This window comes from Oreochromis niloticus, linkage group LG3 (assembly GCF_001858045.2).
Source record: "Oreochromis niloticus isolate F11D_XX linkage group LG3, O_niloticus_UMD_NMBU, whole genome shotgun sequence".
Classification (NCBI taxonomy): Eukaryota; Metazoa; Chordata; class Actinopteri; order Cichliformes; family Cichlidae; genus Oreochromis; species Oreochromis niloticus.
Genome location: NC_031967.2, coordinates 56,950,828 through 56,977,294, shown reverse-complemented (window position 1 = coordinate 56,977,294; position 26,467 = coordinate 56,950,828). Strand labels below are relative to the sequence as shown.

Sequence of the window (26,467 nt, the reverse complement as noted above, 5' to 3'; positions counted from 1 at the left end):
ACACACACACGAGTGGGTGACAACATGTGACAACATGTGACAGTGTGAGTTTGGAAAAATCACTGTGGATTATAGAAGGAGATATTATGACAGCCACAGGACTGCTGACCTTTCCTCGTCGGTTTTGTCTTCTCATCTGTAAAATGTGGGTAAAGTTGCATATTTCGGAACACCTCATTGGTTTTGATGGGATTGTTGGTTTAGTCAGTTCCCTTCTCACACCAATGACTTAGGCTGTGTGAATATGTAAAAATATTATCTGTCTGGACAATAACGTTCAGCTGGACAGATTTCGGTTGAAAACTCGTACTGTCCATGTTCCTGATTTGTAACTGGTTTTGAATATGGCTTCTGAATCCGTCCACTTCTTACAGACTGCTGAACACTTTGTTTTTGTGGTAGTTTAGGAACACTGATTGGAATCACAGATCACTTTTAGTCCAGATGATTTGGTTGATGTTTGGTTTCACTTTATATTAAATAATCCCTAATCTGCATTATGGTTGTTGTGCTGTTTCGTTTTTGTTTCATGTTTTTACATTTTATATACTTTTCGGTCAAGTAGTAGGCATACACTGATTGTCGGTGTAGAATATTAAATCATGCAGTGTGTTATAGGGAAGTAATTTGGTATTTTGCCTTTTTTGATGTTGGGTAAAATCAGAAATCTTTTTGTTTTTCTGTTTATTTGCTTGCTTTTTTATTTTGATTACCTGATTGGTCTTTGCTTTGGTTGTTGTTGTTGGGTAGTTTTGGGAGGGGGTGGGGGGCAAATTGTTGCAGGAGTTGTACTCATAGGCACTTTAGTTCAGGCACATAAGCCTGTACCCCACTACTACCCACTCGGCTCGACATAACTCGACTGTGCTTTTTTTTGGCCATTTACAGCTACAACTGAGTACCCATCAAATGACACAACGTCATAATTTCTCTTAAACCAAGTCAAGCCAAGTTGATTAGCTAACAGTGGAAACTAGGCGTTAGGCACTTCGCTTGGTTTCCATAAATTTCAGATGCTATCACCTGAATATTTTAATTGAATAATTCAGTTATTTCTGAACTCACTGCAGAACTCAAAAATGAGACTCATGTGGAGAAAAGTGAAATGCAAAGACAAAGTTACAGCAGGCACCTTGTCCCTTGGAGCTCTGTAGCTGCTGACAGAGTTCCTCTTTAACTAGCTGGGACCAACAGCACATGGTGGGTTTCACTCTGAGTTCTTTTATATTTGGTGTAGAAATTCAGACTCGTTCCTGGTGTCTGTTACATTGAACCAAGGAGTGAAGGTGTTGGATTTGGTGGCCTCAGGATCAAATGTTTTGATGTGGACTTCATTGAGCTATAACCTCCAACGTTCAGTCATGGAGTGGTTTGACCAAATTGACTTTGGAGTGAGTGAAATGCTAAGTTAATGATAGCTTGCTTGGTTATCAAGCTGTAATCATACCCTGTGTAGGTGCCTTTGTGATTTCTTAGTTTGTGCATCCACAATTCTCATCGCTTTTCTTCTCGTATGTAGTGACAGTAAAAACATTTCCACCAGAGACACCAATCAATCTTACATTGTAGCTCCTGCAGCCTCTGTGGTCCACAGATATTTTAGCCTCTGAGATGACACGTAACAGAAACAGAAGCACAAGATACCTGCTTATGGTTAGCCATCTAAAAAGTATTATATAAAGTTTGATATACTCTGTATTCAGTTTTAGTTGATTTGTCTTTTTGCAGCACCAAATCACATAAGGAGTCATTCAAAGAGTCATGTTAGCTCAGCAGGATGTGGTTGTGAAACACATGAGTGCCATGTTGTGTCTCATTTCACATGTCTCTGTTAGTTCCTCTTTCCAAGTTTTTTTAACTAGTTGCAAAAAATTCCCCTTCTTAAAAAAGGGGGAAGAACAGCTAGGTGACAGCTATTAACTTTGGACTATTTTTTAACTTCAGAAAACATAATTAATCCACCGTCAGCCAAATGTTACTCAACCTAAAAATATTTGCTTGACAGATGTTTTTCACTAATAGTAACAAAAAGAAATATATATACATATATATATATACACACACACACACACACACACACACAGAGTGAGGTCAATAAGTATTTCATCACCCTGTGATTTTGCAAGTTCTCTTACTTAGAAATCATGGAGGGGTCTACAATTTTTAGCATAGGTGCATTTCCACTATGAGAGACAGAATCTAAACAGAAAAATTCGGAAATCACATTGTATGATTTTTGAGCAATTCATTTGTGAATTACTGTGTCAACTAAGTATTTTATTACTTGCTTATCAGCCAGATTTCTGACCCTCAAAGACCTGTTATTTTGCTTTCAAATAGCCCAGCTACACTCTGCTCATGATTCTAAATTAGTAGCACCTGTTTGAGGTTGTTAGCTATCATAAAGACACCTGTGGACCCCATAATCAGCCAAAGTCTAAGTAGCAAAACCAAAGAGCTGTCAAAAGACACAAGAGACAAAACTGTAGACCTTCAGCTGGAAAGGGCTACAGGGGCAATTGCCAACAGCTTGGTGAAAAAAGAACAACTATTGGAGCAATTGTCAGGAAATGGAAGAGGCTAATGATGACTGTCAATGTCCCTCGGACTGGGGCCCCACGGAAGATCTCTCCTCGTGGGGTTTCAATGATGCTAAGAAAGGTGAAGAATAAGCCCAGAACTACATGGGAGTCCCATGAAGAGAGCTGGGACCATAGTTTCCAAGGCTACTATCAGTAATACACTAAGACGTCATGGTTTAAAATCTTGCATCGCACGGAAGGTTCCCCTGCTTAAGTCAGCCCATGTCCAGGCCTGTCTGAAGTTTGCCAAGGATCATCTGGATGATCCAGAGGAGTCATGGGAGAAAGTCCTGTGGTCAGATGTGTGTATATATATATATATATATATGTATATATATATATATTAATTAAATGTTTTTTCTATATTCTGTTTTCTTTTTACATCATATTTTCTTTTGGTTTAATAAATGTTGAATGTCTACATTTCCAACGAAGAATGAAAATGTTGTGTTGATAACCTGGCACTGTTTTGGGGTCTTGATTGGTCTCAGATGGATGTTCTATGTCTCAGTCTAACAGCTATAATATAACTACGTTTTGTATATAAGGGTTTAGATTGTTTTTATAATGTGGTTTGTGTATGTTGTTCATTGTGTTGCTCATATATTGTGTTTTTACATTCTTGTGCTTGAGAGACACCATTGACTGGAACCAAATTCCTCGTGTGTGTTTTCACATATTACTTGGCCAATAAATGTGATTCTGATTCTGATATGGTTTTCTCACACCAAGTTAAACTGTATTACGCATGTATATTACTGTATTTCTGCTGTATTAGATTCTGTAATTTTGCTGTAGTCGAGTTCATCTTCTTTGTAAAATATTATTTATATTTCTGTCATGCAGCCTTGGTATGTATGGTGGTATTGATTTTCGTACTAAAAAATACTAGCTCCCAGGTACCACCACCTGATGGAAAACCCTGAAAACTGGGTTGAACCAACCCATGTAGGTACTAGGTACTCCAGTAAAGACTGGGAAATGTATAATGAAAGAGCCACACTATACTGCAAAGCTAATGATGTGAAGCAAGATTTTAAAAAGTCTCCAACCTCCTCGGTCTAATGTGAGGAAACACAATATACTTCATACTAGTAAGCTCAGACAAACTATCCAGCAAGACATTTTGTGAAATTTTTGAGATTTTGCCAAATCACTTGTAGATAAATTTCTGGTTATGACAGAAAGGTTCAGAATTCATAATATGAATTTGTCAAAGAAAGGGAAGGGAAGGAAATGAAGTTTATAAAGGCCTATCTCCAAAAGGAAGTGAAAGAGTTGAGCAAGAAGTTCCTAACTATCCATAATGGATTGTACCAATGCAATCATCTTGTGTTTGGCCTTGGCTGGGCAACAGCCAAGAGTTTTTTCTTTGTCTTCTCTCATGTCTCTCTTCCCCTCTGTTTTTCTTTCCCTTCCTTTCTTTCTCTCTCCCTTTCCTATCCCCAGTCATGTCTGTCCCACCTGAAATAACTTAAATGGACCAATACAGCAACGCTGTGATGATCCACTTGGTAAAGTAAATCTGTTTGGCATGTTTCTTGGCCTTCAGACAATTATTCTGATGGCTAAAGAACCAAACGGGACAGCCAATAAATGAATAAATGGAATGCCATAACCAAGTGGTCGGCATAGTGTACAGGAACATCTGTATTGTAGACAAACAGAAGAAGGCGGTAGTGATCGATGTAGTGGTTCCGAATGACAGAAAAATCAGGAAGAAGGAACATGAGAAGCTCGAGAAATACCTTAGAGAAGAGATTGAGAAGATGTGGAGGGTGAAGGTAACAGTGGTCCCAGTGATAATCGGAGCACTAGGTTCAGTTCAGTGACTCCCAAGCTAGGCGGGTGGCTCCAGCAGCCCCAGGAGCAACATCGGAGATCTCTGTCAAGAAGAGCGCAGTCCTGGGAACAGCTAAAACACTGCGCAGGACCCTCAAGCTCCCAGGACCCGACCTTGAAGGATTGACTGTCCGCAGGGGCGAGCGGACTTTCCTATAAAAAGGAAGCTGACACACGCAAGACTTTATCAAAGGTGTGAGCGTCACAGCAGATGCCTTTGTGTCAAAGTAGCTGAAGATAAAACACAGAAAAACATGAAGGTGGTTTTCCTGGCCTGAGATTTTATAAAAATATTCTGCAGTACATCAAAAACAAAAGAAAACCATTGATCAACATATGAACGTTAACTCTGACGTTACAGCGGTTTTCTTAGAGACACGGCTAAGCGTTTTGTATTTTGCATAATTTTAAAAAGTTTAAATTTGTTCAGTATTGAACGGCAGAAATTAGGTTTTCTTTTCGGAAGTATGTAAAAGGGGAAAAAACAGACACAACGCTGCAAACAACGGTAGACTTGTGCGTAACAAGCAAGCGAATAATGCAGGAAATACTTTTTTAGACCGGAAACTGTTCTTGAAGTACAGAGAGAGAGAGAGAGAGAGAGAGAGCAAAAGTCAGAGTGAATTCATGACGATGTTTATGTGAAGCGTAGTTTGGATCTTCTTTTGCTGCTGATTCGGTCAATGTTGTTTGGAGAGAGATCAAACTAACAGCTTTAGACAAAAAGGCGCAAAAAGGACGTAAACGCTAACTGCACGTCTTTTGAAGTAAATGCTGTACATGTCTGAGGGATGCTGGAATGGAGAAAGCATCACTATATATGTCCACTGCTGCAACTTTCTGTGTTTGGCGTGACAGTGGATTTCACTGTGGTGCCAACCCACAAACAGTGGGTGCAGTGTGCTTTTTGCATTGTTTTTAAAACTCCGGTTCTTTATATGTTACCATTTTGCTAAAGATAGCTTGAGTTGTTTAAAGACAGACTGATTTTAAGACATTTGTAGGGAAGCTGACGGTGCTGAAGCACTGCTTGGTGGATAATACAGGGCATATTCGAGCACCAAACCAAATAATATCTATTCATCTATATTGATGTTTGTCTGGCATTTTCCAGCCATCCTTTAATCTAACTGTCATGGGGTGAGAGATGCACCCTGGACAGCTCACCAGACTTCCTCAGAACTCAGACAGACAGACAACCAGTCCCACTAACATACAGACCTACAGCTAATTTAGAATCATTATTTAGTCCTGTTTTTGTTTTGTACTCCTTTTTCCCTGTTGATTTGTAGAATATGAAAAAAAGAAAAGAAAAGAAAAGAAAGAAAGGCTAAACTTCATGTCACTCTTTGACAACACCAGAACTCCCAACATGTGTTGTGTGCGGGACCTGTCTGGGCCTGCTAAACTGCAACAGAAAAAAAGGACCGAGCCTGATTTAGTTTGTGCTGTTTTGTCTCCTTTACCACCGTCAGATTTAGGAAGAGAAGAGGTTCATCTTTATGAAGACTGTACAAAAATTGGGGGGACAGATTTGGATAGGATTTAAATCTCTCCAAGAATTACATAAACATTTTAAATGTGATAAAAGAAAAAGTTTCACATTAGGTAGTATTAGTGTCAGTCCACTCAGCACTCACATGATCACTGGTAACAAACAACACCACATCCACGTGCATGTTAGGAGGGCGATGTTTGCCTCATTATCTCTTGCTGTCTCACAGATAGACCACATGAAAGCACTATATGATGTACTGAAAGAGTACAGTTACTTGGTAGTGAAGTGCAGCTCTCACTGATGCCATTGATTCAGATATGTGCAACCCTAAAACTTTAACACTCCTTCATTTGATTTATCTGATTTTTTCTACACAAAAACAGGTAAACTCCACAGAATGGACATGGCTGCTGTGTGGAGTGACTCACACTTAAATCATTTGGAAAGTCCCTTGTTTTCACTTTTCTCTATAAACAGTTAATTTCCCCTCTGAGACCAGATTGTAGTAGTAGCACTGATCCTTGGTAAGTCTTTCAGCATTTCCTCTTTATTTACTTTTTTCTTTAATCAGTTCTGCCTTCTAACCAGTTCATGTAAAACAGAGTTGTGTAAATTGTCTGATAGTCTGCTCTAAGTATTGTGTGTATCTGTCACAGTGGAAACTCTTTTATATTGGTTTTATTTTGATTTTTTGTGTTTATTTATAAGTGTAGTTTTATTTGCATGATTTTATTCTGTTTGTATAGCATGTTTTTAGTGTGTTATTTTACATTGTTTTAATCCACTGTGGGTTAGCTGGGCATGGGACAAATTAGCTGATAGGGATCACCTGCTGAGGCATGGTGTGTCCAGAGGTGGCCTGTCAGCTGTCTAAAGACCTATTAAAAGGAAGTGTTGTGGAAAATTTATCGGTAACCTGCAACACACCCAGTGAGCTTGATTTGAAGTGGGTTTAATAGACACACGTGGACGCATGTATATGCAATGTGGAGAGAGCATCCCAGTGAAACACCAGGACCATCTCTGAATTGTGGCCACCGCCCTTACATCTTATATACAGACACACAGACAAAGCACATTCCACAAACTCTTACATGTCTTACCCCCCTCTCACGGGGGCGCTATACCTCCTCCCGCACAGAGAGAATTAAGACCTTGTTTTCTGCTTAGCCTTCACCTAAGGATTTACATCCCTGATAAGCAGAAGGAGTCCCATTATCTGTTTAACGTCTCCCATTACAATGGCCTCACTGTGTTAACATTCCACATGCATGCAAACTAGTGACAGGAGTGCTCTTACTATAGTAAAGGGACAAAGTGATATTACTATAACTAATGTGATATAATTAAATATGTGATTAACACATGAGAAAAGAAATCTCCCACCACAGAAGCTAGCTGAGCACTGGAGGAGGAGAGGCCCCAGATATGAGGAGGAATACATGAAGGCCAGGTGGAAAAAGAGGGACCCGCTGCCTGATCGTGGGGGTGCGTCGCTTTATCTGGAGACAGACCACTGAGCTAGATGTGGCGACCCCAAGAGCAAGAACGGCGACAGTAGGAGACAATTCGTGTGATTAGCAGCAGGCAAAGGTATACCTCTACCTGCATTTGTAAGAAGTGTCTCCACTGTTGTTCACCCAGTGCAGCCGTGTTGGGAGAGACACCAGCTGGGGAGGATCAGAAAGATAAATACTCCACCATTGTCATCTCTTATGAAGTCAGTGTCTCAGAAAAACTCAGGAGAGTCTTCTCCAAACACGACATCCCAGTGTACTTCAGACCCAGCAACACACTCAGACAAAAGCTTGTCCGTCCTAAAGAAAAAACTCCTAAACACAAACTTAACAACGTGGTGTATGCTGTACAGTGCAGCGAGGAATGCTCAGACCTCTACATTGGAGAAACCAAACAGCCACTTTATAGACGCATGGCACAACAGAAGAGCCACCTCCACGGGACAAGACTCAGCAGTCCATCTGCATCTAAAGGACAAAGGTCACTCTTTCGACGATGCCAATGTTCACATTTTGTCCACTGTGAGCGACCATCTTTGAACAGAGGTGGTGGCTTACGACACCAACTGTCTGCCATCTATAATCCAGTTTTGAGATCCCTGCCAGATGCTTTAATGCCCACACACATCCTGGGCCATCTGACCTCAGGAAGTCACATGACAGCGTGAGGCTCGGTTTCACAGCGCATTCACCCGCAACCTTGATTGTGACCGCCTCAAGGTGTGACCTTTTCACACCTTGACTTGTGCGATTAGGTAGAGGATCAATATGGGGTTCTGGACCAGCTGCAGTCGGCTCACTGTGACCAAAGACTTATGAGGGTTGTAGGTTTTTCCTGTGTCTATGAACGTACTTATTCTGTCAAACGCAGCACAATAATTTATAAAGGAGTAGATAATGTGGTAACTAAATAAAGTGAAAGTGTAAGAGCAGCTCTGATGTAGTGTGAGGGTTTCTCACGGAGACAGCTCAGATCAACGAGAGGAGCTGAAGGAGAATCGGTGTCTGTATATTTATAAGGGACATCATTAGCTGTGTGGGATGAAAGAAACTTCCCATTTGGTTCGATCAGAGGGGAAATCAAACAAAAGTCTTTCGATCTTTGCACACTTTAATATTTTTTCACTTCATGTTCTCGTTTACATGAAAACAACTGGCAGAGAAAATGCGCGTGTTCTGGGTGTTGTCTGCCCACTGGCGGTTTAACGGCAGCTCCGATGAGATCGAGGACAAAGTTTTTACAAAAGAAAAACAAAAAAAAGAGGGACTGTTTTGTGGTAATTCAGGCACAGGGAAATTGAAAGAGTTTATTCTGGCTGAGCGACTGAAGGACACACGTGACATGTTTCAAACCTTGAATCTGACCTCACACAGTGAGATTTGAAACTCCGGTCCAGTTATTCATGGATAATATCAGCAAGCGGGATTTTTAACAAACAAAGACGGTCAGACTCAAGTGCGGACATGGCTGCAGGAACATGCATTTCTATCTGCTCGACTCTGCTGCTTGCTGTTGTCTTTGTGTTTGTGTCTGCAGGTGAGATTTAACTTTTGGAAACCAAACAGCGACTATAAGCAACATAAAGAAAAATAAAGAGTTTCAGAGTGGTTTACATGTGTACAATATGTCATCGTATGATGTCCTCGCTAGACAGTGTTTTTAAATAAAAAAAAATTAAATTAAATTAAATTAAATTTTAAATTAATTAGAAGTCTAAGCTCTAAAAAAATATTTTTTATAAACGGAAGACAAAGGTCTGTGGAGTCTCTCCAAAATGGTCTGGCGCTGATATTAAAATTTCTCAGAAAAAAACCCATCAGCTTCCATTTAACATGAGCTCCTTATTTAATCTAAACAGACTAGCTCTTATATAGTACTTTTCTACCTGAGCAGTCAAATCAATTTATATATGTCTCAATCAGCAGTGCTTTATGTCTATTTTATCTCTGCTGTCATATTTATTCACACTCACACTCCTGCTCTACCTCTTGAGCCACAGCCACTGTGATCTACAGCCATCATCAGAGTTTTAGACAATACAAGCAGCAGGACTTTGACGTTAAACTGAAAGTCACCACAGATGATGAGAAGTAACTCTTTGATAATATCGAAATCTGAGATTTTTGGCTTTTCAAACATTCCCTCTGATGTCATAGCAATCAAGAAAAAACACAGATGGACTTCACATCATTAAGAAAAAAATTAAGTCAAGACACCAAGCAGCCTATTTGAAGTAAGTAATTCTTTTTGTGAGTCCACTGATGTGGCACAGATCAGAGGTGAAGCTGCTTCCTGGTTGTTGATGTTTGTTTCTAAAGATGTTGTTGATGAGACTTTGTAGAAAGCAGCTGGTCTGAGTGATGTGATCAGAGTGCAGTAGATAATGTCTGACAGCAGTTTGAAGAGGAAATGGATTCTGTTCTGTTCTTCACTCATCACCTACCTGACAGCTGACACCTCACACCTGTTTCTCACCTGCAGGTCAGACAGGAGGACACACAGAGGATGGAGGGAAGGAGGATGGATCTGTTGGACTGAAAATTGCTCTGTCTGTTTCTGCTGTGCTTCTTGCTGCTGCTCTTGTTGGTTTTATGATCTACAAAAAAAAGTAAAAACAATGAAGGATTTTTATGAGACTTCAGTGTAGACTAAAATGACTGGATAGAAAAGCCAAATGTTACTCAACCTAAAAATAATTGCTAGGCAGATGTTTTCACTAACAGTAACAAAAAGAAATGAAAAAAAAAGATTATATTTTTATATTAAATGTTCTTTCTATATTCTGTTTTCTTTTTGCATCATATTTTCTTTTGGTTTAATACATGTTGAATGTCTACATTTCCAACAAAGAATAAAAAAGTTGTGTTGATAACCTGCATTGTTTTAAGGTCTTGATTTGTCTCAGATTGATGTTCTCTTTATTTTTAGCTCAGTCCAACAGTTAAAATATAAAATCTTAACTGTTCTAAGAAGTCTAGGAACTGTAAGTTGTTGAGCTTATAGTAATAAAGTAAATACTGTGTCATTACCTTTTACTATCATTAATAAGAGCCTTAAGTATGACATAAAGATGAATTAGGTGTACACGGTATAGTAACAGTTGTCACTATTATGATTATGATATAATGAGAAAACTGCACCAATGGTTTTAGTTTATATTAACTTTGTTATTAATAGCAGCTTAAAATATGTTTTCTCGAACAAGCAAAAAAGAAAACGAAAAGGTTACATTTACCGTTACAAGGAAACCAGCATCAGCAACTTGTGGTGGAATGTTGAGTTGACATAATTTTCATTTATGCTGATTAACATTAAAATTGTTGGTGTTGTGATAATCCACACAACAGAGAGCAGTCTGAAAATGTGAAAATATTCAGTGAGCAGCAGAGCTCTAGGGGGAAAACTCTCCTGTCGATGTCGAAGACAGCTTGAAACTGATAGGAAAGCAAAAAACAAATAACCACTTGTTACAACCAGGTTATCCAGAAGGGCATCTCTAAATGTGCAACACTGATTCAGATGAGCCAAAGCAGCAGAAGACCACATCAGGTGCCAGTGCTGTCAGCTAAGAACAGGAAACTAAGGCAGCAGTTCACATTGGCTACCCAAAACTTCACACAGAACTATACACAAGTTTAGAAAAACATTTCCTGGTCTGATGAGTCTCAATTTCTTCTGCAACATTAAGATCGAAGGGTCAGAATTTGGTGAAAACAGCATGAAACCATGGATCCATCCAGCCTTCTATGAAAGATTTGGGATGGTGGTGGTGTAGTGGGGTGAGGGGTGTATTCTTGGCACATTTTAGGCAGCTGTGAAGAAACCAAGAATCACATCATGGAAGTGCACCTGATAAATCTGCAATAACTGTGTAATGCTGTCATTTCAACATGGACTGAAGACAAAATGGGGTCAGTACTGGGTTGACCCTATTTTTTCCCACATGGTGGCACTATTACTGACCACCAACATAACATTATCTTATCATATCTTATCTTATCTATGTCCTGTTATATAGAGATAAGATATAAACAGCTTTTTAAAATAAGATATTGTTAAACCTGTAGTTACTTCTACTTTTTTAAGTTTGAAAGTGTGTTTATGCCCATGTGTTGTTGTGTAACAGCTTTCAGAAGCACTGTGTTATTAAAAGTACATGAAAAAAAAAAATCTGGGTCAGTGAGTTGATGCTTATACTTGGTTAAATGGTGACTCAAACAAAGGGTAGCTATGCAGCACTGTCTTTGTTGCAATTGAAGAAACCACAGAGTCAGAGGAAGAGGGCGGGCTTTACTTGGTGTCAGTGAGAGAAATGAAAAAAAGCTGAAATGAGTGAGAAGGACGATGAAGGAAACATCTGTGCTGTGTCTGCTCTGTAAGTAGAATCTCTGTGTTTGTTTGAATTCTTGTACTTTGACTGTCTGCTCTCCTGATAACTGATGATGGAGGAGAAGACATGAAAAACAAATCAGGCTGAATTCAAGTTCAAAACACCACGAGGACCAACTGCAGGTCTGAACTGACTCTTTATCTTTGCTCAGGAGTCGAGGAAACACAGCAGGCAGTGAAAAGATCAAATCATTCACTCACTCATTCACACATGACTTTGTGGGATTTATTTCTTCAGTTGTTTGTTCTCCAAACTTTATTGAAACATGTTGCAGGCTTCAAATAGAAAATGAGCAGATATATCACAGAGAGACGAGTTTGTGTGTTTGTCAGCTGTTTGTGTGGAGTTGTTCTTTATGTTCACCTCAAATCAACCTGAGTGTCATTTCTCTTTAGTTCTGATCTCACTGCTGAGCTGCACAACAAACCAAGGTCAGTAACCTTCTTCTGTCACAGTTTAAACCTGAGAAATGCTCACTGATATGACCTGATTGGGTTCATGGTTCACAATGGGGCTCACATATAAAACTGAATGAAATTATTTATTTAACAAAACACCTTTTACGTCATTCTGTTGTTTTTGACAAAAGGCTAACCAATCATCAGTTTTTCATTGTAACCCTCACAGCTCGTCTGACTGTGAGTCCCAGCAGCTCTCAGTTCTTTGAAGGAGACTTTGTGTCTCTGAGCTGTGAGGAGGACGACAGCTCTGCTGGATGGACTCTGAGGAGAAACACAAGCAAAGGAAACACCACTCAGTGTGGAGATGGGTGGGGAACATCCGCTAATTTATCCTGTGACATCAGTTACATCGTTGAACGAGACAGTGGAGTTTACTGGTGTGAGTCCAGAGAGGGTCCCATCAGTAACATGGTTAACCTGACAGTCACTGGTAAGCTGAGTGTGTGGAGTTAGTGTTGATGAAGCTGTGTGTAAATGGATGAAATGCTGTAGTTTGTCTCTGTGTTGAGGTGGATCAGTGATCCTGCAGAGTCCTGTCCTCCCTGTGATGGAGGGAGATGACGTCACTCTGCTCTGTAAAACAAAGACCACTCCCTCCAACCTCCCAGCTGCTTTCTACAAAGATGGCTCCCTCATCAGCAATGGGTCTTCAGTTAACATGACCATCCAGCATGTTTCCAGGTCTGATGAAGGCCTCTACAAGTGTGACATCAGCGGTCATGGAGAGTCTCCATCCAGCTGGATCACTGTCACAGGTGACACACTCACCTGTCTGTGTTTCTGCAGCTTTCAACATTCACAATGTGACGACAACTTAATGACTGTGTTTGCTTTATTTTAGGGGAACACACCACCACACCTCCACCTACATCCACACCTCCACCTACATCCCCCTCTAACCCTCCATTGAGCTTGTCAATTGTTGTATCGGTCTGTGTGGTGGTTCTACTGGTCCTGTTAGTGCTACTGATTTTGTTGGTAAAACGACTTCTTCATCAAAAACCTGAAAGTGAGACTCAGACACCTGAATTTAGTTTTGCCAATATCTTTGCTTATTATTATATTCATATTTTTTTCATTTAGATGTTGTGTTATTGCAGCTAATAAAAGTTGCCATAACAACAGTCATTAAAAAAAACCCTGAATTTAAATAACTTCAGCAGATCAAAGCGAAACTGAAGAAGATGACAACACAGACGATGTCATATACAGTGAAATCACAATATCCCAACGACAAACACAAACCTCCAAAGAAAACAGAGGTAATATTTTCAGGGTTTTTCAGGTGGTGCTTCAGTTATTTGGCACATTTTTCTTCATGACCATGAAGCAGCATGTTTGCCATTTAAGACACCCTGATGTGTTAAATAGTTTAAAACATGGTCTGTCTGCAGATTTATTTGAGCTACTTTCGGGCTTAACTAATATCTTACACTCACTCAACAATCTGATGTTATGTGTGTGTTTTAAGTTCTGCATGTTAAACCACAGCAGCCGTTTCCTGTCGCTGACTGCAGATCACCATAGACTCTTTAGAGTAAATTATTTTAATATTAAATATTGACTATGTCAACAGATAAAGGCACGACTGACATCACAGACGATATCACATACAGTGAAATGAAAATATCACATCGTCGGCAACAACCAATCAAACAAAGCGGAGGTAAATTTTTGCTTGTTTTCAGTAACTCGGGGTGATGGTGACTGTAGCCGAAAACATCACTGTGTTTGCTGTGATGCATTGTTGAATATGTTTCCTGTTCCGGCTGCTGAAACAGGAAACATATGGCATGCTTGTTGTCAGTGTAACAAAGGTAAAGAATTTATAGAGCTACCTCAAATTTTAAAGGCTAAAGGCTTAAAAGTAATTTTACAGTGACCAGGTTTTATGGTCAGGTGAGGATATTCTCACATTATATTACAAATGAATAATTTAGTTGTCTTCTGTGGTCTTTCGGGGCTTTTAGATATTGCTGAGAAGGCCAGGGGTTTCCTTCTTTTTAGTAATGTACCAGACTGGCCACTCTAAAAACTTTGGTTTGCTGTTCATCCTGATGATGGTTCATTTCTTCATCAACATCTCTCTTGACCTTATATTGAGAGTTCCAGTGAACAGCTGCAAACACTAGATGTTTTACCTGCTTGATGCACAAAAATTATTTGTATCCATCCTTCCATCCATTTTATTGTAGTTGTAGAAAAGCAGAGGTGTATGCAAACATACACTTCCCTCCTTTTTTCTGTGTAAGCAGGTTCTTGGACACATTCCTCCAACTCACATAGGAGGCGCCCATTAGTCAGATGTCTATCTACCTATTTATCTATTAGTTTAACATGTAAAAAGTCACAGACTGAATTATATAAAATGTCTGCATTTTTTGACCTCATTAAAGTTACTTATGTAAAACCACAGCAGCAGCTTCCTGTTGCTGACTCCAGTTAACTGCATTCTGACTGAGACATTTCACCGCAGTCTGTCATGGTTTGGCTAACAGTAGTGTTCATGTTCATGAGAAAACATTTGCTTTGTGCTCTGTGGTGCAGTGCACCAGCTTAGATCAAAAGAAGATAGCATCAAAGATATCCATCTTCCTTTACACAGAGATACCTACCAGTTCTTTCTGGTCGATTGTTGTTTTAAAGCAAAGCTATTAAGAAGCGGTGGGAAAAACCCTCTGAAAGGATGCTCCAGTTTCGAAAATGTATCACTTAATTTAAGCACAAACAAAAAAAAAAATCTGCTTCCACGTGGAGTGAAATAATTTTTAAAATACTCTTGCAGTTGTGCCTGGAGAGAGTGATCAAGCTGTGGTCTACTCAACAGTGAGAACTAAAGATGGCAAATATGGACAAATAGGTGTCAGACCAAAGAAGACCACAGGTAAAGCTGCTCTTTATTTTAACTTTGAACAAAGAAAAAAATATTCTACATTTTGTCTTAAAGAATATCCTTCATAACAGAAACATAACTGAAATCTCTCAGGTTTCCATTTAGATTTAGTCCCTAAACATCTCTTGTTCCTGCGGTGGATGATTATATTAAACATGAACAAAGTTTGAAATAATTACTTAAGTTGATGTGCCAAGTAATACAGTATGAGACAAAAGCTTGGACTTAATTTCACACTATGGTTTTCTACCCTTTGATCTGTGTGACATCATTAAATTGAGATATGCCTAATGTGGATTCTTAGTCAAAACTGCCCATCCAGCTGCTGTTCAGACTGTTTGTTTTTGAAGAGTAGCCAGAAACCTTGAAAGAGTTATGCTAAATCATCTAGTTTCAGGCTGAGGATTAACTCAGTTGCACTAAGGCCCAGTATACCATAACAAATGTCTTATTTTTTTAGCTATAAGTAAAAGTAAAATTAAAAAAGAGTATCTATGTCTGTCCTCCACAGTGGAAACCATTATTAGACTTCACCAAGTTTACAATCAAAATGTGGAGAAACTGGACCAAAATTTTGAGAATCAACAACAACAAAAAAAAGTGTTTCAGTTCCCTTAGTACACGTCCTTGTAGTATATATTGTGTACACCCTTGTACTTAACGCACCAACCTGCTGTCAGTGAACGAGATGTGAAACAGACAAGCTAAATTATAGACTGTACACCTAAACAGCCAGAAAACATCTAATGGAGTTTTTTTGCAAATGCAGGTTGGTTCCCAGTGCAGTCAGTTTCACTTGTCTGAACTGGGACTGTGTGATGCAGGGGAGTTGAAGATGAAAGTTTTGATTAAACCACAAAGCTTGTAACCATGTTTCCTGTTTTTTGAACTGTGTGTTTTTGTGTTCACACCTTAAACCAGAATGAGATGTGATCGACTCTTCAGTCCACCAATCCAACCACTGACATCCAGCTTCTGGTCTCTATATTGTCAGCTCTCCATCTCAGAGGAGACCATATTCACTCGTTGATAAAGATGTATGTTTTATGTCTTTTTATGACTGAATAAGACCCAAAAGTCGCATCCTTTTTAACAGGAATTTTAAAAGAGGTTTTTTTCTGTAATATCAGTGACAATTATTTAAATAAGCTCATATGATTTATGTCCTTAGTAACTTTTGTGTTATTTATATTTTATTTATGTTTGTTGTATTTTAGGATGGATCAATAAACTTTTGATTTTACTTGCTTTTCACACGTGGTTCTGTGGGTTGCATAAAGGTCACACATGGAAAATTTGATTTGTTACAGTCTGCATGTGGTTAACCGATAGTGCAGAAAACGATGAAAATTAAACCACAAGTGCAGACTAAAAGCAGCAGGAGCGTCATTCAGTGGCTGTAGGATGCACAGAAAAGCATCAGTACAGGATGTGTGCATGTGTGTGTGTTTGAAACTGAAGAATTTGATCTTTTTTCATTTCCGCACTCAATGAGAAACCAGTTGGCAGCAGATGACGTGGCAAATTGTTTTCCATTTTTCATTAAATAATTCTTGACTTTTTACAGCAAACATGCAAAAACCCATTTTCCTATGTTTTATTTATTTCATTTATTTATTATGATGAAAGTAGAGATTTGAAGTGTTTCAGTGTCTGATTAACTACAAACTCATGAACATCTCAGGCAGATTGGATCACACCACCTGAAGCTGATTAGAGCCCCACATGTTAAACATCTCTGTGAAGATTAAAATGGCCACAAATCATATTCTTCTGGGACTTAGTGATAATTCCACCTGGGTGTTTCAGATGACTAACAAAGGATTTTGCCAATCACGTTCACAAGATGCAAATCTAAATTAGATTTTTTTTTTCTAGATATTGTACACTATTACAGAACGCATGAATTTTGAAATTTTCACTTTTGACTACTGCAGTAATGATCTGTCTGTTAAGTATCTGGTGTGTGCATATTTTAGGATCTCAAACATTTAGTATACAGATAACATCTGTCAAATATCTAGTTTGGGGGCATTAATACACAGAATCTCAAAACTGGATATTTCAAAGATAAAGTTAATATGCAAAGAGATCTGAGAACAGCTCTTCGGTGGATTAAATATTTGGATCTTGCATGTGTACTTTGCTCATCTACTCATGGGGGCCCTCTGAATCCCCAAGACCAATTTGCCATGGTGACCCTACCTGGGTGCAAAAGCCGCCCTTACAACACAGCCTATGGGATCCCTAGTGTTTTTTTACTGGACTTCTGTGCAAATTTACAGTTTGTCCATAACAAACACCATGTTTGAAAATAAGGGTGTCTATAAGTGCACATGGCACCAGGACACCCTATGTTGCAGGACAATGATCGATCTTGTAATCCTCCCAGACCTGCAGCCATTGTTTCTGGACACTCGGCTGAAGAGATGGGCTGAGCTGTCAACTAATCACCACCTGGTGGTGAGTTGGATCAGGTGGTGGTGAGGATGCTGGACTGACCTGGCACACCTAAATGTATAGTGAGGGTGTGCTGGTAATGCCTGGCAAAGGCCCCAGCGGAGCTTCAGCTGTATTCTGAGGGAGACTGGGGACTTTGAGTCTGAAAGGACCATGTTCAGCACCTCCATTGCCAAAGCCACTGCACTGAGCTGCTGCCACAAGGTTGTTACTGACTGTCATTGTGGTAATGCCCAAACCAAATGATGCACACCAGAGGTGAAGGGAGCCACCAGGCTGAGGGACTTTGTGAAGGAATACTTTAAGGATCTACTTAATCCCACTGGCATTTAGGAAGCAGAGTCTGGGGACGAGGGGGATATCTGGCCTATCACTGGGTGTGAGGTCACTGAGGCAGTCAACAACTCCTTGGTGGCAGGGCCCCCAGGGTAGATGAGGCTTGATATAAGGAATGAGAGAACTGACAGCTGTTATTTTAATCAGCCTGTCTCAGTTGTTTTAACTCTAAGTATCACAAAGTAATGTGGTAACATCTGGACTGACGAGTTTACTGTCAGCATTTTAATCGCTAGTTTAAAGGCTGTAGGTTGCAGCCATTGCTCTAAGACTGTATAAATGTAACAGGCCTCAGTGCTGGTTCTAACAGTCTGAGCTGCTTCAAGCTTTATTTGTGAAGAGCACAGCACAACAGCTGCGACGTACAATTTTCATAAGCTAAGATGACCTTCAAATAACGGGGCTACGTGTGGTGATGCTAGCGTTAGCCATGTTAGCACGTTACCTTCAACAGATGGTCAGACTGAGTAAACAGGCACTCAGTCAGAGGTTGAGCTCTCCGTTTCACTGCAGGGTCCCTTCATTCTTCACATATCCCGAGGCTGAACGGCCTTTGTACAAGCAGACATGCTTCTTAGTAGGCTATGAACACAAATGGTAGCATAGAAAAATCCAGGCAGCCAACCTGTGTCTGTCCAACCAATCAGAGAGCTCCTTACATCTCACGCTGTGGCTAATTTGCCTTGCAGCAGGATTTTTTAAATGAGGAGTGGAATTGCCATTTTAAATGTCAGAAATAAATATTTGATTTTTGAAACCATTAACTTATTTTGGAATTTGAAAATTAGTTTTTCTTCCCAACTTCTCTTTCCTTCTTCTTTTTTCCCCATCCCCTGGTCTTTTCTGTTCTGATTGTAATAACTTAAAATAATAACAACAAAAAATTATAATTAAAATCTAATAAACAATGACAATCAAGTGGACCAGTATACCAAAAGTCATAATGCTCCACTTGGGAAAGCAAATCTGCTGTGCATTTTTCTTGGCCTTCAGACAATAATTCTTATTGCCACACAGACGGACAGGACAGGCAAAGTAAATAAATAAATAAATCTTTAAATAAAACACAACCATTTAATGAAAACGTGCATTTTGAGTGTGCTATTTATTTATTTATGTTAGCCTATGGAGGCAGTATTGATGGTTGGCTTTTCTGCCTGTAGTGTTTCTTTATTAAACCATGTGTGAGAAGAGCCCATATAAATATAAAATGTAACTCCTCAGTGTGTTTCCCTGTAGCTGCGAATTAAACGTACCAATTTGACCTGGAAGTGGCAGTGATGTCTCTCTGCATTAATGAATATTTTGTCGCCCACACCACACAGAATTCTTTTAATCAGGTCACAGTTTAACAGTTTTTAACGTTCGAGTGAAATTCTGATCAACAACCAACCGGTTTATTCATGTTAACCAACCGTGTCAGCGTGCGTGTGACAGAAAACAAAACAACATTTGACAAAGACCAGCTGGTTTGAAGTCATGCAGACGGTGCTTGCAAATACATCCGACAAGCCACAGCACGTTTCAGAAGCTGCTCAGCATTTTAAAAAAAGGAGTGCCTCAGTTGGAGTAACTGGTTATGATAAGGTCACACATGGTCAATTATCAGCAATACTTCCTAGTTCATAATTTTTAATTATTTAATTCACACATCCCTGTGTTAATACACACTATATCATTTTCCCAGCTTGCCACTGATTCTAGAATTAATCATTTCTATGTAAAAACTGTTTTTTGTTTGTTTGTGTTTTAAATAGCAGCTTAGTGGTTGCCGAGCCACACCATTGCTATTACAGCCTATTAGATTTATCCAGTGTCATGTTTCAGTCTCACCTCATGGTGGCAGTGATGTCTTACTTTCATCTATTTATGGAGTCAATTAATCAAATCAGAATCAGAATTTTTATTGTCATTGTGCTTTAAGAACAAAAATTGTATGCAGTTTATGTACGTATTACAGCCTGATGAGGAAACCCAAACACAGGCTCTTTCATTACTACTCTGAACACTTTTGTGCGATTCATGCAAATTTTTGTTTGTTTCTTTGTGTGTTTTTCAGTAAGATGTAATTTCAAATGTAACTGTTCAACCAGCACAACAAAAGACAGCAAACACCAAAACTGGTTCTGCACATTTCACAAACATTACATTTTAATTTAGTGTTTAAAGCAGATGTTAATGCAGGTTGCTGAATTATGTTTTGAAACAAACTGAAGCACACTAATTCTGTGTCACTCAAACTTTGCATGAACATCCTCTAGGACTGTTAAACAGTTGAATAGAAATTAGCACAGATTAAACTGGTTAGTTTGTAGTGCTGTGGTGAGCTTTACAGTGATGCACTATGCTGGTTGCATTTGTAATGTTAATAGATCACATCAGGTGAAGCAACCATCATATTTAGATTCGGTCAGTGAATTCGACCTTTAACTTTATAGTCCCAAAAGTTAGAAATCAGCCACACAACTCATGAAACAGCTGCTTATATTTTACTGGTCAAATCCTCAAAAGACCAGTGAAGATCAGCTGATCACAGCCTGCACAAACTGAGATCTGCACAAAAAACACGTTATTTTCTGACTGACAGGTTAGGCTTAATTTATATTTACGTCTCTTTTGTTCTTTGTATTTATTTACAAACTCTTTCATTCACAGATACAGAGATGCAACAGAAGAAATACAGATTGCGAAGGTTTAAATGCATAAATGACAGTATGCAAGTATCCGCAACTGAAAATAGTTGTGGATGATTACTATACCTTTCTAATGTGACGTTGCTGTCCCTGGCTCTCTTTCTCCCTCTTTCCCTCTGTCTCTGTTCCTGTGCTACTGAGTGTAACTACCGCCCCTCCCCCCTCTGCCCAGCGCAAAGCACAAGGCTCGCGTGCGGAGTGAAGGAGCCGGCTCGCGTCGTTCACTTCAAAGATTCGGCTCTAAGAGCCGTTTCGTTCGCGACCGACACATCACTACTCCTCAAGTCGTCAGTTGTCAGACTTTACGTTTGAAGTTGCGGTTGAAAATTAAATCTGGTCGCACAGTTATGCCTTAAATTTGAGCTCTAAACTCAGGTTATGTTATTCCCTGAAAATACGGACGGACTCAGCCTTTTATAACTAATATCTTTAGAAGATCAAAGGACGGAAATGTCTGCTGTAACGGAGAAACTCTGCCTGACTTTGCTGTTTGTCGGGTTCTTCATGTTTGTCTCTGCAGGTGAGGTTTGACTGTTTGTCTGTGTGTGATATATACGGGTCAGAGTTATAGTACGAAGGAAGCTGAGCACAGCCAGGATGTGTTTGTGTTACTTAGCTCAGCTGGCAGTGACATGGGGGCAGTTATCCCCATGGTAAACAGGGCTTTTTGTTCCCAGCTCTCTGCGCCCGCACGTTTATGCGACTCCTTCTGCACAAAGACTTTTTTTGTGTGTCACCTGGGCCAGTCAGACATCATCAGATGATGAGGAAGTGGTGTTTAAAGCTAAAAGAGAAATGAAACAGTAAAGTGCAACATGTTGGTAACATAACTAAAGACGAATGCTGCAGAAAAAAATGTAGTGATTTGCTGCACAGAGCGGTGAAAAAAGACTATTTAAATACGAAAAAACAACAACCAAAAAAGCCCAATAAACACTACAGTTATAGTTTAACACTGAGCAAGCTCTTAGTGCTGCTGTTTATTTCTAATTTAACTCATTAGAGCTTTGAAACTGTTTATTGGATCCATTTAAACATTGAAGCTTAATGTCCCACATTCACAACTTTGAAGATGACCATCTCCTCACCAGAGGCAGAGAATCTGTATTTTATTTAAAATATGCTGTAAATAAAATATGTCCTTAATAGATTTTTAATCACAATTTCATATGATGCCTGTGGTAGGTGACACTCGTAGAGATCATTTTCTGTGGGAAAAAAGTCATCTGATTCATGAAATGGCACTTTTAGATTAACAAGATAGTGTCAACACGTAAACACATACAGAAAACCCTTGCTTAGTTGTTAACCAGCTATGTGTGATTATTGACTTCCACTCTTAGAGTAAGTGAATCCAGACAATGGAAAGATGCTCTGATTATGCTTCTCCAGCTACAGAAAAGGTAGCATGCAGAGACCCACAGTGTGAAGTGCAACAATTACCAGAACAAGTTAAAACCTGCACCTGCGAAGCAAAAATGTTTCAAATTTGTGCTTTAAAAATGTGTGCTTGACTTTTTAGAAATGTTCTCTGGTCTCTCACCGACGATGAAATAAAATATTCGACCATTAAAATCCCAAATAACTGGAAATCTAACTCAAACATATACACAAACAACACCTTTAAAGTAAATCATTCCAATCACAGTTACTCTGTAATATTTACACACTTGGTACAGTCCACTTAGCAATTTTTGCGTGTCCATGTGTGTGAGTTTAATAGTTTCTGTAGCTGCTCACAGCGATTGGCTGCTGTAGAAGTGAACAGTTATATTTTGACCTTTAACCTCTCTGCTCTGTGTCGTTTCCTCTTTCAGACCAGAAAAACATCACAACTGAGTCTGGACAGAACATCATTCTGCCATGTCGAGCTCCAAACAACAACACAATCAGACTTGTAAAGTGGAGTAGAGATGACCTGGGAGATAAATATGTGCTATTGTACAGGGTTGGGCACTTTGTTCCAGATGACCAGCATCCATCTTTTAAGAACCGGGTGGATCTGCAGGACAGACAGATGAAGGATGGAGACGTGTCTTTGATTCTGAAGGATGTGACGATTAATGATGCTGGAACATACGAGTGTCTTGTCTTCCTGGAAGAAACACGCTCCTTGCAGTCGTTCACAAACATCTACCTGAGTGTTGATCCTCCAGGTGAGTGAGCAGAGTTGAGTGTGTGTGTGATCAGAGGTGAAGCTGCTTCCTGGTTGTTGATGTTTGTTTCTAAAGATGTTGTTGATGAGACTTTGTAGAAAGCAGCTGGTCTGAGTGATGTGATCAGAGTGCAGTAGATAATGTCTGACAGCAGTTTGAAGAGGAAATGGATTCTGTTCTGTTCTTCACTCATCACCTACCTGACAGCTGACACCTCACACCTGTTTCTCACCTGCAGGTCAGACAAGAGGATTCAGAGACCGTGGACTGATAGTCAGTTTGTCAGTTTGTACTGCGCTTGTTGCTGCTGCTCTCATTGGTTTTTTGATCTACTACAATCGTACATAACAGAGTCCCCACCCCAGTTAATCAGACTAACCACTCCAATCAGTAATTTTCAGTTAAACGTGCTTACTAATGCACACTTGGTCATAATCGGTTCCAGTAACTGAAAACACCATGGCACTATCAGCTATTTGGATGAAGAGAAGTTATGGATTTGGGTTTAGAAAAAGAAGGTTATAGTGTGTGAATAATGATCAAGAGCCAGCATTCGCTTCAAAGTGCTGCACCAGGGCCTCCGAGCACAGTGGTGCTGTGCTTTAACTGATTGTTACAGACTGAAATGCACTTTGACACACTTGATACATTAGTCAGAGTAATAAGAGAATCAACTGTGTCTGCAATATGCTTTTACAGGAGCCACGATAGTAACCAGCCATTCTAAGGAAATGGATAAGCTCACATCTGATGTGAGGCACAGGTAAATCTTGAATGGCCTGAATTTCGGCAGTGACTAACTCACCTGACTTTGTCACACTTCATTTGCTAAGTCACGGCAGCTCTCAATCACATTGAGCCAGATTTGAGGTGAGGATTGGCTCCTACAACCTGTCAAAAATAATTTGTGGTAAGCGCGGAACAGGTATACCTCACAGTTTCAATCACCAGCAAAGACAATGAATGAAGTTAATGATCCAGATCATCCAACAGACAGACCTCAAGACAGAATGTAGCTTCATTATGTATTCTTATCATCAGACATGTTCAGACTGTGTCCGTCAGAGACTGTGTAACTACTGTGTTTGCTCATCTTGTGCTTTCATTGGTTTTGTTTAAAGGGGGGAAAACACTGCTTGATATCAGGTTGTGAATTGACTGTACAGTAAGTACAGTATTGGGATCAATGTGTGTTTTAATTTTTTTAGCTGCTAGCTTAGCGTTTCATGTCAGTGGGAGAGGTTCATTTTTTTACATTTCTATCCTAATGTATGTGGGACATCCAGGATTCATGTTGCAAACAGACAGTTAAAAAAATATTCAATTTCTGAATTAAACCTTTTCAAGCTAAACATATCCCACTGATATGAGCAGTAAATACCTTTATTGGTTGTTTATTCTGATTACACATGGATGCAGTGTCATGTTTGTTACAGCAGCAGAATGACTCTTTGTTTTATCTTCAGGTTCAGAAGCTGTTTGTAAGTTCAAACATGTTCTTTAAGGTTTGAACCACAAAAACTGATCCTTATGTAGAGATCTGCAGTTACAGTTTAGATAAAACAAACACTGTAAACACAGAGTGTAGATGAAACTCTGAGTTATAGACAATCATTAATCTGCCTGATGGTGTTCTGGGCTATTGATCAGCTAAAAATGAATGATGTGACAGTATTATGAAACAGAGGAGTGGAATAAGTTCCATCTGCCTGCAGAGTCAGATGTTCTCTCCCTGTGATCTGTGAATCTTTATTTTCTGACCTTGAAGATGCTTCAGTCTGTTTTACTAATGTTGGTGATGTAGTTTTTCTAGTTTTTGTTGTTCACTTGTTAAGGTTTAATAAAGACTTACACACAGTTTTGTTGCATGTTTTTCTTAATTCACTCTTCTTTTGTTCAACAATTTTATGACCTGTGAAATCACTCAGTTTCTCGTCTAGTTTTAATCTGGGATTCATGCAGTGCATCGAGCAGACGGCAGGCGAAACAAAATAATTTTACTTCAATTTTTTTTAACCTTTAGAAATCATGTTTAATGGATATTTGTAGAAACATCAAAATGCTTAGTGATCAAGCAGTCGATGCAATGCACTAGTAAGGTTTTGCATTGGGAATCTTACTTGGTCAAAAAGTACACAGTACTCACATATTTTCTTTTTTGTACTTGAAAATTCTGGTTTTGAGAATCTGGATGAATTTTATTACAAACAGCACATGTTCAGCAACCAAGTGTTAAAAACAAACCTTTGAAGCATCACTGATGATCTGCTTGTATCCATGTTAGTATGTAAATTCCAACATCTCCCTCTAGTGGTCATATATAAACCATGTGTGAGGATGGTGTTAATGTAAAATGTGAATCATAGTGTTCCAGTCAGTCATCAGTGTGTCTCTGCACAGCTGTAATTAAAATGTGTTCAGAGGGCCTCAGTGTCTGATTGGTTCCAGTTCAGCTCCATAACAGCAGCGTCCCTGGTTTGATTCCTGTGTTTCAGCTCATATCTGCCTCTCTCACTGAGGGGGACGTAACTACATGGAAAGGAAGCAGTTCTCACCTCTGTCGTTATACTGATTTAAAAGCTGGTGCTCAGAGGAAGAGGGCGGGCTTTACTTGCTGTTAGTGACAGAAATGAAAAAAAGCTCAAATGAGTGAGAAGGACGATGAAGGAAACATCTGTGCTGTGTCTGCTCTGTAAGTAGAATCTCTGTGTTTGTTTGAATTCTTGTACTTTGACTGGCTGCAGGTTTTTTATATTACAGATCAACACAAAACTAGGACGGATGAGGTGTGCAAAAATTGTGCAGTACAAGTAACAAAAAACACTTCGAGAAATTTTTTACATTTTTGGCATGAAAGACTTGTTTTGAACTTACCAATGACTGTATCAGTAATCACTCAAAACCTGCCAGAAAATATGTGTACATGGAACGAATAAAAAGGAAAGATATAAAAAAAAATGAGGAGATACAATAAAGAGATGAGTCTGTGCTATTTTTGTGGAGTTGTTCTTTATGTTCACCTCAAATCAACCTGAGTGTCATTTCTCTTTAGTTCTGATCTCACTGCTGAGCTGCACAACAAACCAAGGTCAGTAACCTTCTTCTGTCACAGTTTAAACCTGATAAATGCTCACTGATATGACCTGATTGGGTTCATGTTTCACAATGCAAAATTAAACAGATCATCAGTTTTTCATTTTAACCCTCACAGCTCGTCTGACTGTGAGTCCCAGCAGCTCTCAGTTCTTTGAAGGAGACTTTGTGTTTCTGAGCTGTGAGGAGGACGACAGCTCTGCTGGATGGACTCTGAGGAGAAACACAAGCAAACAACAGAGGACACAGTGTGGAGATGGGTGGGGAAAACCAGCTGGTTCCACTTGTGACATTGTTGCATTCCCACTGGATAGTGGGGTTTACTGGTGTGAGTCCAGAGAGGGTCCCATCAGTAACATGGTTAACCTGACAGTCACTGGTAAGCTGAGTGTGTGGAGTTAGTGTTGATGAAGCTGTGTGTAAATGGATGAAATGCTGTAGTTTGTCTCTGTGTTGAGGTGGATCAGTGATCCTGCAGAGTCCTGTCCTCCCTGTGATGGAGGGAGATGACGTCACTCTGCTCTGTAAAACAAAGACCACTCCCT

The 26,467-nt window shown here is 39.5% G+C and overlaps 1 protein-coding gene across 2 annotated transcripts; it reads left to right on the top strand.

Annotated features, from left to right (window-relative positions):
• The first annotated feature begins 20,867 nt into the window (after positions 1-20,867).
• LOC102083105 (programmed cell death 1 ligand 1) lies at positions 20,868-25,479 on the top strand. 2 transcript variants are annotated; one of them, XM_005462264.3, is made up of 3 exons: positions 20,868-21,193; positions 22,491-22,829; positions 25,325-25,479. In XM_005462264.3, exons 1-3 carry the CDS (start codon positions 21,124-21,126, stop codon positions 25,345-25,347), a joined length of 432 nt encoding a protein of 143 aa, XP_005462321.1. In that variant the 5' UTR covers positions 20,868-21,123; the 3' UTR covers positions 25,348-25,479. The 2 variants fall into 2 exon arrangements, with proteins under 2 accessions (XP_005462321.1, XP_005462320.1); XM_005462263.3 differs by lacking the exon at positions 25,325-25,479 and adding an exon at positions 23,068-24,687.
• Positions 25,480-26,467: the final 988 nt, after the last annotated feature.